Below are 17,555 nucleotides of genomic sequence, written 5' to 3'. Positions count from 1 at the left end.
TTAACAATAGCCTATAAGGAGGGCTGAAAAAAGTGACCCATTTTTTCCACCCTCTTTTTTTCAGTGTGCTCCCTGGCGTGACAACGCATGTTGCACAACAAACACCAGCACAGAAGCCCACAATGATACCTCCTACCTGTACAAGTTCAACTGGAATCACTGCGGCATTATGAGCTCCAAGTGCAAGAGACATTTCATCCAGGACACTTGCTTCTATGAGTGCTCACCACACTTGGGACCCTGGATACAAGAAGTGTGTATTGTGCATTTGCACTCATAGTCTCTCTTGTATGTTTGTGCTTACAACACTAGATGGCAGCATAAGAATATAAGGATTGAAAGGGCTTGTTGGGATAGCTACATACACATTAATGTTGACATTATTCTGTGTAATTATAGTAATAAAAATCACTAGCAGATTACATTTTATAAAATATACATTTTGTAATCTGTCGCAGTTTAAGTTGTGGAGACCTTTTGTAACTCACCTCACATATCATAGCGTTGCAGCTGGAAATGCAAGGAGTTTAATCCTAGAAATATATCACGTGTTCTGAAATTATGGATCATACAAATCAGTGAATTGTGTGTGCAGGCGGATGAGAGCTGGCGTAGGGAGAGAATCTTGAATGTGCCTCTGTGTAAGGAAGACTGCCACGGATGGTGGGAGGACTGCAAGAATGATTACACTTGCAAGAGTAACTGGCACAAGGGATGGGACTGGAGCTCGGGTAAAGTATAAACACACATGCACGCACACACACATATACACACAGACATTTAAATCAATTTCAGTTCTGGCTTCAAATCTGTGACTTTTTCTCATCTCATACTCAGTCCAAACCCATCTCTTTCTCTCTCTCTTACAGGTATTAACAAATGCCCTGCAGGCAGCATGTGCAGAAAGTGGACTGAAGTTTACCCCACACCCAAGTCTATGTGTGAACAAATCTGGTCCAAGTCCTACCTTTATACCACCCACTCCAACACCTCAGAACGCTGCATGCAGCTCTGGTTCACCGGGCCAAACCCCAACAGGAAGGTAGCTGAGTACTACCTGAACAATGCACAGCAACAGCAAAGCTTTGCCATGACAACGCTGCTGTTCCTAGCTATCTCATCTTTCTCTGTGATGATGCACTGAAAAAATACTTTTCACCTGCCCTGTACCACCTGCTTGTGTGGGTGTCAATAAAACTGACTTCAAATGCTGTCTGCTTTCTCTGTTGCTATTTTGTTTTTTTGTTTGTTTTTTTGAGTCATTAAGCCTCCTAACTGATGGTGAGACTCCTCTGGTTGGCATTATTGAAATATTCACTGACCACTTTACAAAATCACTTGCACTGATTGTCCAAAAGTTGAATTTGATTGGGTTTTTATGAACAACTTGGTTTCCAGATCAGTGGTTTTGCACCAGATTTTAAAAGTATTTTTAAATCAATAATTTAAGATAATTTCCTTAACATTTGTTGCAATATGTTGCACTCCTAACTACTAAAGTGCTGTTCCACCACAGTGAGTGACTGATAATAAACCAGTTCGTATATTCTTCCAGTTTCTTTTCCTTTAGTACCAGTTTCTTGTGCTTTTTATAAATCCCCTTCTTATTTTCTTGGATGAACTATCTTCTCTCCTTTTTTACTGGACTGCTCACTCCATCAGGATAAAATCAGCAATGTGAAAAATATATACAGTATATGCACAAAAACAAGATTATAGTTTTACTTAATGTGATGGGATGACATTTCTTTTAAGTGCAGGTTATGGATCAGCTTAATAACCCCTTCATAACCTCAGTCCACAGTGAGGGAACAGTAAAACTGACCCACTGCTGCATTGAGGGAAAATGTTTCTCTGCACTGGGCCCCAGTGATCACACCATCACATGACCACTCTGGGCCAGCTAGTGGTTAGTGGGCTCCACTGCTTGGTAATTACGGGGTTCCAGTCCCCTGAGTATATGTGTGTGTGTGTCTGTGTGCATGTGTGTGAGAGAGAGAAATAAAGAAAGAAAGAAGGAACAAAGAAAGAAAGAGGGAGAGACATACAGACAGAAAGAAAAAGAGAGAGCGTAAGGGTGTGTTAATGTCTCTCTGACTCCCCTTATGTTTAAGTGTGTTTTTCTGTCTCACAGTCTGTTTATGAATATGTGTGTGTGTGTGTTGCGTGTATGTGTGACTTTGAGGGGCATGACTTTAAATATGTGTGTGTCGATGCCACGTCTGAATGTGCTCCATCAGCTCTTTGAATAAGTCTTGTGATTGGTCAGCTGGTTTGTGTACAAGATATGACCACAGAGGACTTGAGCTGATGAAAGATATTTCATAGATATTTTAAGTAAGTAAGTCTGAAATATACATTTAGCAACTTTTGTGCACTCCTTACATTAATAATCAAAGTCTGGGATAATAAAGTGATTAAAGAAGACACTACTGATGCATCAAGAAAGTCTTTTCTTGACTGACAAAGATCATATGTGTCAACATGCTGCTTCATTTCTCAGGCTGATAATCACATCCTTCCTGATCACAACACTGTTTAATGCAACATCGGAAATTCAGCTGTGAAAGATAAACTGTTACTGTTTTGGTGAACTCTTGACTTTTCTTCCGGTGCCACCAGCAAGTCAAACTTTTAATTAATCGTGTAACGTATTTCAATATTTTCTAGATGGATTGGTGCAAAACATGGTACAGATATCCATGGTTCCCAGGGCAAGAATCCTACGAACTTTGCTGACCCCTGACCTTTACTATAGCACTCCAATGAGGTTAACGCTTGTAGCTTTTAGTCAAATATCTCCACAACCTTTTGATTTATTGTCATGACTTTTGGTGTACACATTGATGTCTGAGTGAGACAACCCTGACTTTTCAATACCATCTTCAGGTCAAAATATTAATTCACCATGACTATATTTTATAAGTAAATACTTGTGAAACTAATGACATCTCCATCTGCCTCAGCTGCATATTGTGTTAAGTGCTAATTGGCAAATGTCAAGCACGCTACAATGCTACACTAAGACAGTGAACACAATAAGCATTACACCTGCTAAACATCAGCATGTTAGCATTGTCATTGTGAATGCTGATGTTAGCATTTAGCTCAAGTAGTACAGCTTCACAAAGCAGCTAGCATGGCTGTCTTGTAACAATGTTAGCATACAGTTATGTAAGATGGGGGGGGGAAAAGAAAATGTGCAAAGATAAGTTATTTGTGAGACATTTTGCTGACAAAGTGGTTTCATTATGATGTGACATCGTGCAACACATTTTTACAATGTCTGCATGCAGACATACTTTTACAGTCTTTCACAGTCAACTCACACACACAGACACACAAAAACATACAAAGTGTGATGCCATAGCCAGAAATAGCTTTGGGATGGCTGCTGCCCCTGTGGCTATTAATACTCAGTTTTTCTGAGGTCATTGGCAACACAAACCAGCCGGCCCAACCCGCTCTCTCTTTAACTCTACCTCTCTCTTGCTTTGTGTGCATTCATACCACGTTTTAGGAGTCATACTTTTTGTGGGCAGCTGGTGAAGACAAATAAAGGAATGGCTGAAGTCAGAATGATGTACAACAATCTCTGGTTGTTTCCAGTGGTTTGCAAGGTGGACAGTTACACCTAGTGTTAGTTTGTGTGTGGTCTGGACAAGAAAAGGATTGCATAACTGGATTGTAGTTTGTGTTGAGAAATTGTGTTGAGCAGCCTGGTCTCCTCAGTGGCTACAGGTCACACTGATATTCAAAAAGCCAGCTGGCATTAGTGAAGGCTTTGTTGTAAGCTACAACGTACAGAGGCAGAATGTATTTGTCACTTTTTGGGGACTCAGCACCTGGACATGAAAGATGTGTGTGTGTCTTCTGCACACTGAGGCTACAATGTACAGCCATTATATAAAAATAGAGAAAAAAGCAAGGTCATCTCTCTGTGATTTGTGGATTTTAATGGAATGGCTATATGAGATATCAGTAACTGTAATATTTTTTATGGGTCACTTCAGTGGCTTTTTCTGCATATGAGTTAAAAGTAGATTTAATATGACAGAAAAGACAAGTGATTCTAGCTGGTGTAAGCATACTATAAAGTCATATAATCATAGAAACTTGAGCACATGTCAAGTAGCTATAGAGTATAGGATTTTGAATGTCTGATAATTTGGTGGGAAGAAGTAGGCCTATTCAGATCCTTTACTAAAGTAAAACCAGTACCATAGTACACAAACACTTTGCAAGTAAAATTCATGCATTAAAATTGTACTTAAAATAAAAAATACAGAGGTATAATCCAAAAAATGTACTTTTATTCATTTGTATTCATTTCTGTTATGCTACTTTATACTTCACCATATTTCAGAGGGAAATTGTACCTTTAACTCTACTATTTAACAGCTAAAGATATTTGTTATTTTGCAGATTGTGATTTTTTCATACAAAACATGTAATGCATTGCTCTGTGCAAAAAATATTATAAAGTCTTAATCAACAAGTTTAAATCTGTAACAAAGTTGGTTCAGTAACAGTATTACAACTGGTTTTCAGTGCAAATCTACTTGTTCCAAGTATTATGTAAAATCTAATTCTATATTTTATAATTTTAGTGCACCCTGCCTTATTCTTTGTTGTTTCAAGTGACAGATGCCCACTTCAGCATTTTTAACATATTGATTTAAACTTAAAATAAATAAAAAATAGTCCTTCTGCACTGACTTCCTCACTCATTATGATAAAAAAGGGTTTTTAGGACTCAATTATAGAAAGAAATATCTTGCAGATAAAACAGCCCAATTGTATAATACCATTAAAGGTGCCATTTGTCTACATAATGAGCAGCCTACTTTGACTTTTTACCCTCAAGTACGTTTGTTGGTGCTTTTAGGTGTAATGTTGAATGCAGGACTTTTAGCCAACTTGTAAGGATATTTTTTACACTGTTGTATTGCCACATTTACTTAAGATAAAAGTCTGAGTACTTCTTCCACCAAATATTTTGTATGTGAAATCTTATCCTGCAAAGTAACTTGTTACAAGAGTTATTTGTTAAATGTAGAGTGAAAAGTAGACTAGTTTTCACCACTGCTCCTCTTTTTAATCATTTTTTACACATCCATTTACTTCTCTTTCTTTCCATCTCTCCTTTCCTCCTCTCTCTTCCTCCTTTTATCCATCCCAGTATCTCATCCCTCCATCCCTCCCGCCTGGAGAAATCTATCAAGCTAGCAAGATATAGACAAAACGCAAAACAAACTTTGGGTGACTTTGCCTCTGAAATAAAGTGTCTAAACGTAAATTCGTCAGTAGGTGATTTCATTGTGAAATTTCTATCCGGAGGCTTTGCATGTGTACGTTGACGTGGATTGTCCCCGCTGTTGCTCCCTGGTCGCGAATTCTTTTCCTAGGACAGCGAAGTTATGACCCGCCCTACTCCGCATCTGATTGGCTTACTCTGATATTCTTACCCTAACTCTAACCAATCACACTCCTCATGCCTGAACCTAACCAATCCAACCAACGAAGACAACAAATACTAGCCGATCAGAGGCAGGGTAGGGCGGGTCATGACTTTGCCATCCTAGGAAAAAATAAATTGGCTCCCTGGTCTCCGGTGTGGATTTACATACCCTGTCCCTGATTTCCGTAGGACTGGGAAGCGAAAGTAGGAGGGTGGTGAACCTTTCAGGAACCGAGGAAACAGCAGCAAACGGCGTAACTTAACAAACCAACAACTTATAGCCCCCTGCCGTCGGTTTTCTCCTGCTTCCCAACCACCGTCGGAATAACGTTTGCGCTCTTTTGGCTCTCAAGGGTCCTCTCACCGGATTATTTTTCAGTCTGGAGGAGGGCTGGGAGGTTTTTCGGAGAAGTCGGGAAGCAGTTTGAGTTGAAGCCGGTTTGAAGGGCTGTGGCCATGGCCGGGGGTGGTGGTGGTGGTGGTGGAGGGGTTTCTCCGTTGGGGCCCGTACCGCCGATGTGGTATCACCGGGACCTGAGTCGAGCGGCGGCCGAGGAGCTACTGGCCCGGGCCGGGAGAGATGGCAGCTTCCTGGTGCGGGACAGTGAGAGTGTCAACGGGGCTTACGCTTTGTGTGTACTGTAAGTAACTTTATCGCACAAAAGACAAACTTCTAACTTTTCTTTTCGGCCTCGTCTTTGCTTTGCTTGCTGCAAAAAATACGCCTCTGCCACAGTTTAAATACTCAAAGTTTAAGTAGTAGTTTTATGTTTATGTTGTAATAGCACACATGCCTTCAGGGGAGTCTTGGGACTTGTGTTAAAGTCACTGCCATGTCTGTTATTATTCTGCCAAGCCAGACACTGCTCCTCTAAACTGTTCATAAACTTCCCTTCAGAAGCAACCTGGCATCATTTGCTGTTGTATGTGATCAAATTGTAGCTGCTGTCTGCGTAAGCAAAGTGTTAAACAAGGTTTCAGCCAAACGCATTTGTTTACTTTCTCCTGGAAGGCAGTGAGTGGGAGAGAGAGAGACTGCCTGTCTGCCCAGCAGTGAAACTCCAGCTTGGCACTCAACTTTTAGGGCTGTCCCTGTCTGTCTTGCCTCTGATGTGGTCGCCTGCAGCGCCGTTTTTTTTTTTTTTTTTTTTTTTACAGGGCACACTGCTACAATCAGCCTGCGGGTTGTGAGCAGTGGTGGAGGGGGTAAATATAAGCATGTATGGCCTGGTGAAGCTGTGCTGATATTTTAATTTAAGGTTCATGTAAGATCTTTGCAGTTTTTGAAGCAGCTGGCTGAGCTGAAGGAGCTACATGTCTTCTCACACAGTAAAATGATGACAATGTATGTCAGATCAGCGTGGGCCTTCTCTGTTAGGATGGACTTGAGAGGGTCTGGGGAGGAATTATGAAACGCCCATCCTCCGTTACACAAGGGAATCCTAACCACCAGTTTCCTTTGCACTCAGTAAACTACATAAATAACAGTCCTTACAGTGCTGGATTATGTTTAGTAAAATAAACTATATCTCTACTGTCTATACCTTGATAATCAGACAACCAACACAGACAATCATGCCAGTATTGTGGGCATTTGACAATGACTCAGCCAAGTCAAATGAAGCGTGGAAAAGGGATGTGAACTTTTAAAAACTACAAATGACTCACATGCTGCCAACCCCCCCCCCCCAGCACTGGCACCAAGTTAAACCGATGCATAGACTACAGACAGGAAATAAAAAGGCCTGTGCTTGTGACACAGTAGTCTGACATTGACTTGACCTATGTTCCCCGTCTGATAGTTCACCCCATGCTGAGTTCATGGTGTGTGTGTGTGTGTGTATGTGTATGTGTGAACATAAACTTCTACTTACTGTTTGTACGTGCTAAATATTTGTGTGAATATTCAAATATATCACCCATAGTTGTAATTGATGGCTGCAGAATAGAATACTAGCCTATAAAAGTGGTGATCATTTTTCTTTTTCATCCCTGGATGCACAATTAATTCTGTAGGTCAGCCAATGACCAACAGCATTCCTTACATCCATGCATCATCCGTTTCCAGATTTATTCCTGCCTCCACCTCTGCCTTCCTCTCCCCTTTAACCTTTCACATCGTGGACTTTGTTTCATCTCAGAAGGTTTCCTTAAAGCTAAGTTGGACAGAGTTTAGCCAATCTGTACCTTACTAACAGTGTTACTGCTTTTTGCCCAGACGTTTTGGTCACATTTACTGGTGATCAAATGACTATCATTGCTAGAATACTCTCAATTAGGGATAAAATGCTGTCTTTTAAGTCCACCTTTAAACTTCTTAGTTTTTCTTTACCCTGCTATGTGCCAGGGAATAATTATAACAGACATTGTGGTAGTTTTATTGATTGCCATGTTAATTTCACGGCAATCTGTCCAATCCTCTGTGGTTGAGATATTTCACTAAAAGCCAAAAAAATGTCAACTTCATGATAGTGCTAGTGGAAAAGTCAATAGATCACCAAAGTCAGTAGGATTCCCTCTGGGGGCCTGGCATGTCTGCACAACATTTAGCATTCCTAACAACAGCAACAAAAAGAAAACAAACCGTATACATGCAGCTTTTAATTAACTCGATTTGGAAGAATTTCATCACTCAAAAGTACTGATTAGAGTGACCTTAACAGAAGACATTTGTTCAATACTGTGATTGGCTCAACCCGACACAGTTATTGTCGTTCAATACTCACTCACCATCCAAGCTAAAGCCAACAATCAGTAGCATATTAATTAGGCACTTTGCTTACTCTAAAAGGGGACATGTCTGCGTCCAAGTAAAATAAAGCTGGTTTAAATTTGCTTTACGTTGCACCGTGTTATTATTGCACAAGTGCACAATGCAATGTCAGCTGTGAATGACAGTGTATCATTCGACCTAACTGATAACCTGGGGGCATGTATGGACAATTGTAAGACTTCCTTTCATTATAGAATATAGCTGAGTATTATCCTTTTTTGCAATAAAAGGGAAAATATAGTTTACTGTATTTAATTTCTATTGAGTGCCGTCATATTGTCTTTGTCTAGAGGACTACAACATGACACTGCTGAGGCACAGTTCACTGACTACATCAAAGTGGTGATTTAACATGAAAACTAGCTCATTTTAACTGCTTAAATCAGGTCACCCCTGTCAGGTCCTCGCTTGAGAAACAAAAATACTTTTTGAGGTGGACATGGCTACTAGACAGAGCTTTTTGTTGAGTTTGCCCTCATGACTCGTATACGCAGACATGTGCACTTCCTTTTGGAGGGCCTTGGATGCATCAGTGTGTTTTAGGAAGTGTTTCCACTCTGCTGTTGCCTGAGAATAGACTGGTGGGAAGAGGGTTTTGGTGACTCTAGGGCCTGTAGCAGCCGTGGGCCAGTTTGTCTTTATGCCTTTGAGACTCACTTCCTCTTACATTTCAGTCTATGGAGTTTTGTACTGACCTTTTTTTTTTAGGAAGTGGCCACTTTTAATTGGCTTCCCATTGACCATTGAGTAGATCAACAGATATATCAAATACGATAAATGCCTGCTGAGTGTGTTTAATTTTTTTGTCCTACAGATGGTGCAGATTGCAGGTTATTCCCTGTTTGGTGATTTTAGTAGTCAAAAAAAAAAAAGATTCAAAAGCTCTTTTGTGTCTGCAGCTGTCAAACTTTTGAATGATATGTGATACTTGCCTGTTTCCTATGATATGGGTTGTTTTTTTGACACAATCCCTAAGGTCTCGTGTTTATATGAATTGTACTTACCTAAGTTAATTGTTAAGTCTGTTGTCTTAGTTGTTATCTCTGTTAGATTGTGTGTTAGTGTTTCCACTGTTGTGACAGTATGTTTTGCATAAGTAGTCTTCTGTTATCTCTCTGACTTGTGTGTCTTTTGTTATTCAGCACAGTGAATGGGTGACTAAAAATTAATTTCCCCTCTGGGGATTGTTAAAGTTATCTATTTTTTATTATACAAGTACTGAATAATGTATTAAAATATAGTTTGCTGAAATGTTGGCATTCACCGCCACAGCATGAATAAATATTACAATATTGGAAAAGCTGCTGGCAGTAAAAAGTCACTAATGTTTCCAGCTTTAGTGCCAGATTTTGATGCATTTAGTGTTTATTGTAATAAGAAACATGCCACCCATCAGGTGAGGCCATGTTTTTAATAAGCTTAAGTGAATGCATCTACAGAGATATTGAATTGTTTCCTATTTTTCTTGTCAGGAAGATGTTCCTTAGTATCAGTAGTGCAGCGCGTCTAAACATGTCGGGGTTCAGGCATGGCTCTCTGTGTTTCTGTGTGTGTCTTTGAAACCTGAAAGTTTGTGTGGAAACATTCCTCATTATGAACGTGTGTGTATGTGTATGTCGCCTTTTTTTTCCAATGTATATTTTTTCTATAAATAGTAGATTTCCAGGTAGACAGCGCTGTAAAAAGTCATCTGGTTAGGTCTTATGTTATGTCTTTTGTCTTATTTTAGGCCTTTTACTTGTTTTATTAGCTGACCGATTGTCTGTTCCTTGAGATTTTTGTACTGAGATATTACATGTGAGGATGATTAGTGTGGCGCGGAAACTTTATTTAGAAAATTTTTGGATACAAATCATCATAAAACAAAAACATCCTTGTGAAACTCATTCCTACTTCTCTTTAACTAGATCTTCTCCATTGTTATTGACTTAATATAAATAAGAGAAACCGATAAAGTAACATGGTTTTTAACTGGATTCCTCTCAGCAGTGACACTTCTTGAAAAGAATGAAGTGTCCCTCATATTTGTCAGCATTAGTCTGTAACTTTCTCTGCACAATAACATCAGCTGGCTGACTAAACGCTATGACAAGCAGGTAATATTTTGAATTGTATGTAATAATAATTATTATACATTTTATTTGTAGAGTGCTTTCCAAGATACTCAGACACTTCACACAACAAGTTAAAAAAAGATCCGAAACAAAAACATTGGAATCGTTTGGCTAATTGGAGCTATTTACCATAAGCAGTAATTGGTTGGAGTGTGTTGATACACATACTGTTTACAGTGCAGCACTGACCTGAGCTGACCTGCGGCACCTGAGGATGTGATGATCAGAACAGACACAATATGGACAGCAGAGAAGCTTACAAGGAGGGAAATGCAGCTGTTAGTTGTTGTCAACCTTAAGAAAAAACATTAATCTACACTGACATAGTATTAAATGTATCATCTTGAAAGGAAGATGTTGAAGAATTGCTCTGAATAGACAGGACAGAGGGAGTTAGTGACGCAGTCAGTACCCTCAGTACACACTATTGTTTACAACACACACACACACTGTAAGCCTTGGGTCTATGTCTATCCCATAATAAACCTCTCTCTCTTTCTGTGTCCCCCTCCCCCCGTTATAACTTTGCTGCTACTGAAACAATAGTATTTACTCCACAGACCCGCAGAGAATCTCTTCAGCTGCCAACAGGAAGACAAACACACACACACACACACACACACACACACAACACTGCAGTGACTCTAATGTGTGGATCCTGTGCCACTGGAGCTACAATGCTTTGTGTTTATAAATTGTATGCAATGGGACAAGATTGAATGTGGACATGATTTCAGAGTCTAGATAGATAAAACAATAGAAACAGTTCCTCTCACATGCTGTGTTTACTGCTGGACCTTGAGGTCAAAGCAGGAGCCAATATTTATCAAGTTAATACTGTTAGTGTGGCCAGATGCTGGAGGCGTGAAAAATGTGATATATCACACTGTTATTAGCAACAATCTGCAATGATAAATGTGCTGTTTATAAATCATGGGAACTTGATGTCCTTTAACTGAATGATAATACGGGTGCATTTCCTCCCCGCTCTCTCCTCTTGTGTGTTGTCAGATAAAAGCAAGGATGTCAAAAAAAGAAACACAAATAAAATAGACATCTTATAGGTTTTGGCATGAGAGCCTCTGCAGCAGGAATTGGTGATAAGCAGCTTGTAAAAACATAATTGCTCAGTAAGGAAGTAAAGTGAGAGCATGTCATAATTGATTTCCAGATGTACTGGAAACTGACTGGTTTAAATTACCAATTCAGTTAAGCATTTGCACACTTTTATGGCATGTCAAACTCCCTGTTGAACTCAAAAAAATGTTTTTTTTTTCTAATGCCATCAAGAAGTTGATAATGTAGACTCACCCACTGTGCTACAAGTCAAATCCAATCAACACATCTTGAGCCCTGGGTAGGAACACAGTCTTGAAGCCAGGATTGATGACCTGTGTTGACCCGTATAGACAGACAACAATTGTAGGTTTATTCCATGTCAGTGAGGGGGGTATGAATAACATCACCAATGACAAAGTTAATTTAAATGAAAGCTGTCTCCCTCTTTTTTTTTTTTTTACGGGAAAAAATAAAAATACAAACAGAAAGACAGAGAATGCAGAATTCTGACAATTAATTAGCAAACAAATGAGTCCCACCATCTCTAACCCTCCCAAACCAATGTGCAAGTCTGAACCAACCTTTTACCCATCCCTCATACAATATCAGTCATAAACATTGTTATTAGGCAACATGCCAATGTTAATACTGTAGAGCAGCACTGACAGGAAACGACAACAATTATTAACTTAATTCAAAAAGGAGAGGGAAGAAATGTGATCTTGGATTGATGTTTTATAGTGACATTAATGAAATGAATGAAAGCTTTCTTATTATGTTAATTCAGTCCAACTGTATAAAGTGAATCCAATGCAACTGTAACAGTATTTATTCGGGATTGAAAGAAATCCTCCTGTTGCAGTTTGTTGTTCAAACACTTTTATATATCTCCATATCCAGTCTATGTTTTAGTTCCTGTGCAACACTGACCTGGAACGCCTGGGAAAAACAGCTGAGTGGTCAGAGCAGGATAATTCCCAACATGGATTAGTCTCTCACTCAGTTTATACAGTGTATACACACACACACCTACACACACGTACTGTAAATAAAAACAGCATGTACACAGAAGTAAAAGCATTACTTAAGTGTTTTGCATAAGCTGCCGTCCTAACACCCACACTTCTAAACAGACACGCAGCCATGATACTCATATACAGTATACACACACCGACAGATGTAAACCACAGCGTTTGCTTGGCAAATTGAACATTTTGTGTCCGGTTTGCTGAGCAGGCTCAGAGCGCAGATGTGAAAATCATTGAACTCCAGTTTGTGGCTGCAGGCGTGTTGTCACACAATGTCAGAACATTGATCCGCGATTGGTAAAATCAGAAACGCTATTCAGACTCTGAGCTTGATATACAGCTGATGACTGTGAAGAAAAACCCTCATTTTGTTGTTGTTTTTTTTTCTTTTGGAAAAGATTTAAGAAACTATATTATCCCTATCTGGTAAATGATGGCGTTTTGTTGTTTTGGTTTCTTTATTTTGTGTCATCACTGTAACTGTACAGTCCGCAAACACCAGGTTCAAGTCTTTTCAGCTCTACTGTATCATGCTACTGTAAGGATAAAGCCCGCTCACTACTGTGACAGACAGCAACAGGTTGAAGCGCTCCACAGCCTCTAAAACCCCCCTCACGCTCACACACACACACACAGATACACACACTCCTATCAACTGAGGTCAAGTACAAGTGTGTGTGTGCATATGTCAGACAGGAAATGTCTTCAAAATCTTTTTTTTTTTTTTTTGGGAAGAACAAGAAATAGGTTAAATGTTGTTGCTTCTTCCCTTCTCACTTCTCCTTCCTTCTATTCATCTGTCACTTTCTTTTTTTTCTGTTCTCTCTTTGTCCCTGCAGATTTCAGAAGCATGTCCACACATACAGAATCCTCCCAGATGAGGAAGGATTTCTTGCTGTACAGGTACAGAGACGGCAAACAGACACACACACATACACACACACACACATACACTCACACACACACACACACACACACACACACACACACCCTTGTCCACTGAGGTTAAGTGTGTGTGCAAGCAAAAACTGTATTTGCCTCAGTAGCAGCTGGCAAGCAGAGATGCTTTTGTTGGCTCTGAGCTCTCTCACTCACACACACACACAGACACTCGCACACACATACCAACAGCAGCCTCTTTGTGCGTTGTGCCCAACAGCTGTGAAGTCCCTACCGCCACCACCACCACCACCACCACTTGCCACACACACACACGCCATCATGGTGCTGCCTCACTACACACTATCCATGTTGCCACATCACAGACATCTGTGTCACTGCTGTTTGATTTTTGGGGTCTTAGCTTTGACGTTGAAGATGCGCATTTTTGCTTTTCTACAATGGAACCAGTTCTTCCTGGTTTGAATTATATTTAGACTACTGGGTCATATTTGCTTACAGAACATTAAATGTGAAACAATGGGGGCCACCAGAGATTTCAGTAACATGACTACTATAGCCAAGGAGAAAGGGTGTAATTGTTATGTTCATACAACGTAGAAATTAACTTTTCTTCTTTTCCTCTTGTCTCTTGGTGTATCACTCCCTGTTTGTCTTCCTCCCTCTCTCTCTCAGACGTCTCAGGGTGTGCAGCCTAAGCGGTTTAAGACGTTACCGGAGCTGGTGTCGTTGTACCTGCAGCCCAGCCAGGGTCTGGTCACCACCCTTCTCTACCCCGTGGACAGAGAGGAAACCGCAATCAGTGATGACCGGGATTATTCAGGTATCTCTAGAGCCCAAACAAGCACACTCACAGCGGTGGCCTCCCTTGTGTCACGTGTTAACCTTCCTTTTTCTGTGATTGGTAGATGGGGAAGATGAGAAGCCACCCCTCCCCCCTCGCTCTGCCTCCACCTCCACTCCCCCAGGACCAGACACACCCACAGACAGGTACAAAGTCCTTGCAGGATTAATTTTATAGTGTGTGTAATATGCAAGTGCTGAGAATCAAATCACAGACTAGCCAAAGGTCTTCCTTACCAACATGTTAACCATGTATCACTCATATTTCAAACACTAGGCACAAGCACTTAACCGCAACACACACACACACACACACACACAGAGGAAGTATGTTGCTTCATTGCTACTGTGAATGTAAATATGTCATAAATCGACTTGGCCCACAAAAATAGGAAAGCAGAGGTATTATTGATGATATAAACACACACATATACACAGCCACATCCGGTTGAAAACCACTTCTCTAAGAGATGATACAAGGCTTTGATGAAGTTTAAACCTTGTGTGTATGCACATATGTTTGTTATTAAAATCTGTGTAGACTACAGTATATCACGCTGTATTTGAAGGAATATAGAAATATAAGTACGGCTTGGCACAGCAAAATCTACATGGAAGGCACAGTGTGAAACATATCAAAGGATCCTAAATGCAGAGTGTTGCAGATGTAAAAGTTGAAGTTTTAGTTTCAGAGGTTCAGAGATGTTTTATTAGGCTGTATATAAAAAGTGGTGGAAGGGCTGTCAAAAAAAATTGCAAGCATGTGCATTATTTGTCAGCAGTGTTTCTGCTGAGGAAGGAGCACAGCAGGAGGTGTTGTGTGTCTAAAATTAAATAAGAAGGCTAATTTCCTTTCCTTACCAAACCATTTTACTGTGCAGGATATAAGAATAAGAGAAGTGGTGTCATGTTAAACAACCACAAAGCTGTGGTAGCCCATAATACAAATTCCCTGCTTGTTGTAGAAAAAGAAAAAGCTGATTTGTGAAATTCTGCGTGTGTGTTGGTCTGTGTTTGTGGGTGGCAGCGTAGACATAAGTCAGCCTGGTTTAGAGGAAGTGTGTCTACAGACCTTGTAGTCAGAGACACACATATGCAGCCTTATAGAGAAGGCAACTAAGAAGTCTGTGACAGTTTGACAGTTGTCTGATTTGCATTTGTATTACCCTTTTTTCAATATCAGCTTTCTAAACATCAAAAACATAATAATACAGTTTTAAATTGTGCTTGCCAATACTCTGTATGCATGTTGCCAGAAATGTATGCGCATGTACTGAAGATGTAGCAGATTCATATGTTTACATGATTTTATCTGAATGTGTTTTAGCGCTCCAGCAGCTAATGGCCTGAGTACCATCTCCCATGAGTATCTGAAGGGGAGCTATGCTCTGGACCTTGAGGCAGTCAAACAGGGAGCCTGTGCACTGCCTCACCTCAACAAGACACTAGTGGCCTCCTGCAAACGCCTCAATGGGTGAGAAATGACACACTGGCATGTCTATATTCACACATATTACCACTGTTGTGTGTGTAAGGGTTTGCTCTCTCGGCCTGCAGAACCTCCTGCTTCCTCATCTCATCTGTTGTTTTGGTCACAGTGGCAGATGTAGCACATTCAAATATTGTCATTTGCAACATGAATGAGGCGTGTTTAATTCATCAAATTGATATATTAAACTGAGGAATTCAAAATATAACAAATTATATCTGAATTATGTGGTTATTAAACATTTGAGGTTCATTGAGCAGCCCCAACATGCACACACAGATAATACTGAATATACACAAAAAAAACACTTGAGGGGAATCCAGGTAAATACTATTATCCCTGATCTGTTTCACTAAAGATAAATCTTATTGATGATGAGAGCGAAGACGTATTAGAGGATTTAAAAGCTTTGACACAACTGAGTTGTGGAACCCTCTTTGTTTCCTTTAATAGGGAGGTGGATAAAGTGCTGTCAGGTCTGGAGATCCTGTCTAAGGTCTTTGATCAGCAGAGTGCCTTCATGGTCTCCAAGATGATCCAACAGGTGTGTCTCTCCCTCTTTTTGCCTCTTGGTCTGCGTGTGCACACAATCAAATAAAACGAAAACAAGCAAGGCATTCCTGCTTTCTGATCGTCCTGCTTTCGTATGTTTATGTATTTTACTTATTATGTTCACATAAAAAAATCTTCTTCAAACAATTAAATATGCAAAACTCATAAATCCTAGAAATGTAGCGACTGCCAATTACAATTATAATTACAGATACCACGCAGAACTGTGCCGGTATTTAACCCCTTTTCTGCATTTCTGTTATCCTCACCACCAAGCAGTGGACATTACTCAGACTGTCAAATGTAGATACAAGCAATCTGCATTTATATCTAGTGTTTATGAGCAGTTGGTCATGCTCTCACCAGACTATCATCAATTATTTTAACAATTACAACATATGGTGTATTTGTTGTAAAATTTGACAGCTCATCACAATCAGTATTGTCACTTTGAACGTGAATGTGTATCTCACAGGAATGTTTATGCTTTTTCACTAATGATGGAATATGTCAACGCTTTTTTTTTTAAAGCTCTACTAAATAGTAAAGCTTGTTGTATTACAGAGCAATCAATCAGAGTAAGTGACAGATATTCAGTAACAAGTTCATTAAAAAACAGAGACACTGAGTCTAATTAGAAGCTTGTGTGTTATTGGTTTTAACACATAGGAGACGTATACACACATGCATAGAGGTAACCCAACACATGCACACACAGTCCTGTGGTGAAGTGTTTGTCTTGAGGAAAAGCCTTTTCTTTTCTTTTTTTTTTCCCTGAGGTCTTCTGGGGACAGCTGAGTTAGTCACACTACAGTCATACATACTGTTCTTGAAATAATGTATCACAAGGAAACACTCACACAGTGTAGTTTGTGTTTGTCTGCATAGTATAAGTGCATGTGTGGATGACTTACAAGCTGCTTCTGTAGTTGTGTGTCTTCGTTTTATATTTGTTAATATTTACTCAAGATGTTGGACAGTGACAGTTCTGCCTCAGTGAAAACCTTTTTTATGTGATGCAGGTGTCATCAGTTCAAGCATGACTAACATTTGGATAAAAAAAACGATGTTATTTACACATGGATAGACCGGTTATGCAGTTTTACAAACAATCTTTAAGACACCATTGAACTGTGAAGTGTCTGTGTTTGCTGTACCATCATTTTTGTTGATTTAAAAGCATTAATTTCAGTAAACTATTGAATTGATGGAGCTCCCTGGTAGTCAAATGGCTGCACATGCACACATAACAGCAACATCCCCAGTTCGATTCCAGCGAGGGACTTTTGTTGCATGTCATACCCATCTCGCTCTTGCCGTTTTCTGTCTGCTTCTT

General features: G+C 39.9%; 2 protein-coding genes across 5 annotated transcripts in view; both read left to right on the top strand.

Moving 5' to 3' along the window:
* The window catches only part of folr (folate receptor), a 4,350-nt gene extending 3,137 nt beyond the window's left edge, over window positions 1–1,213 (top strand). For all 4 annotated transcript variants that reach the window (XM_067595774.1, XM_067595773.1, XM_067595772.1 and 1 more), the window contains 3 exons: window positions 65–253; window positions 596–731; window positions 870–1,213. In XM_067595774.1, the coding sequence (XP_067451875.1) occupies window positions 65–253; window positions 596–731; window positions 870–1,144 (600 nt within the window). In that variant the 3' untranslated portion in view covers window positions 1,145–1,213. The remainder of the gene's footprint in view (window positions 1–64; window positions 254–595; window positions 732–869) is intronic.
* A 4,341-nt stretch (window positions 1,214–5,554) lies between these two features.
* Window positions 5,555–17,555, top strand: part of inppl1a (inositol polyphosphate phosphatase-like 1a) — a 27,173-nt gene continuing 15,172 nt past the window's right edge. The window contains exons 1-6 of the mRNA XM_067594526.1: window positions 5,555–6,102; window positions 13,275–13,338; window positions 14,011–14,158; window positions 14,244–14,325; window positions 15,506–15,652; window positions 16,121–16,211. Coding sequence (XP_067450627.1) covers window positions 5,918–6,102; window positions 13,275–13,338; window positions 14,011–14,158; window positions 14,244–14,325; window positions 15,506–15,652; window positions 16,121–16,211 — 717 coding nt within the window. The 5' untranslated portion in view covers window positions 5,555–5,917. The remainder of the gene's footprint in view (window positions 6,103–13,274; window positions 13,339–14,010; window positions 14,159–14,243; window positions 14,326–15,505; window positions 15,653–16,120; window positions 16,212–17,555) is intronic.

This window comes from Thunnus thynnus, chromosome 7, assembly GCF_963924715.1.
Source record: "Thunnus thynnus chromosome 7, fThuThy2.1, whole genome shotgun sequence".
NCBI lineage: Eukaryota > Metazoa > Chordata > Actinopteri > Scombriformes > Scombridae > Thunnus > Thunnus thynnus.
The sequence above is the reverse complement of the archived record's forward strand: the minus strand, read 5'-3'. Positions and strand labels throughout refer to the sequence as shown.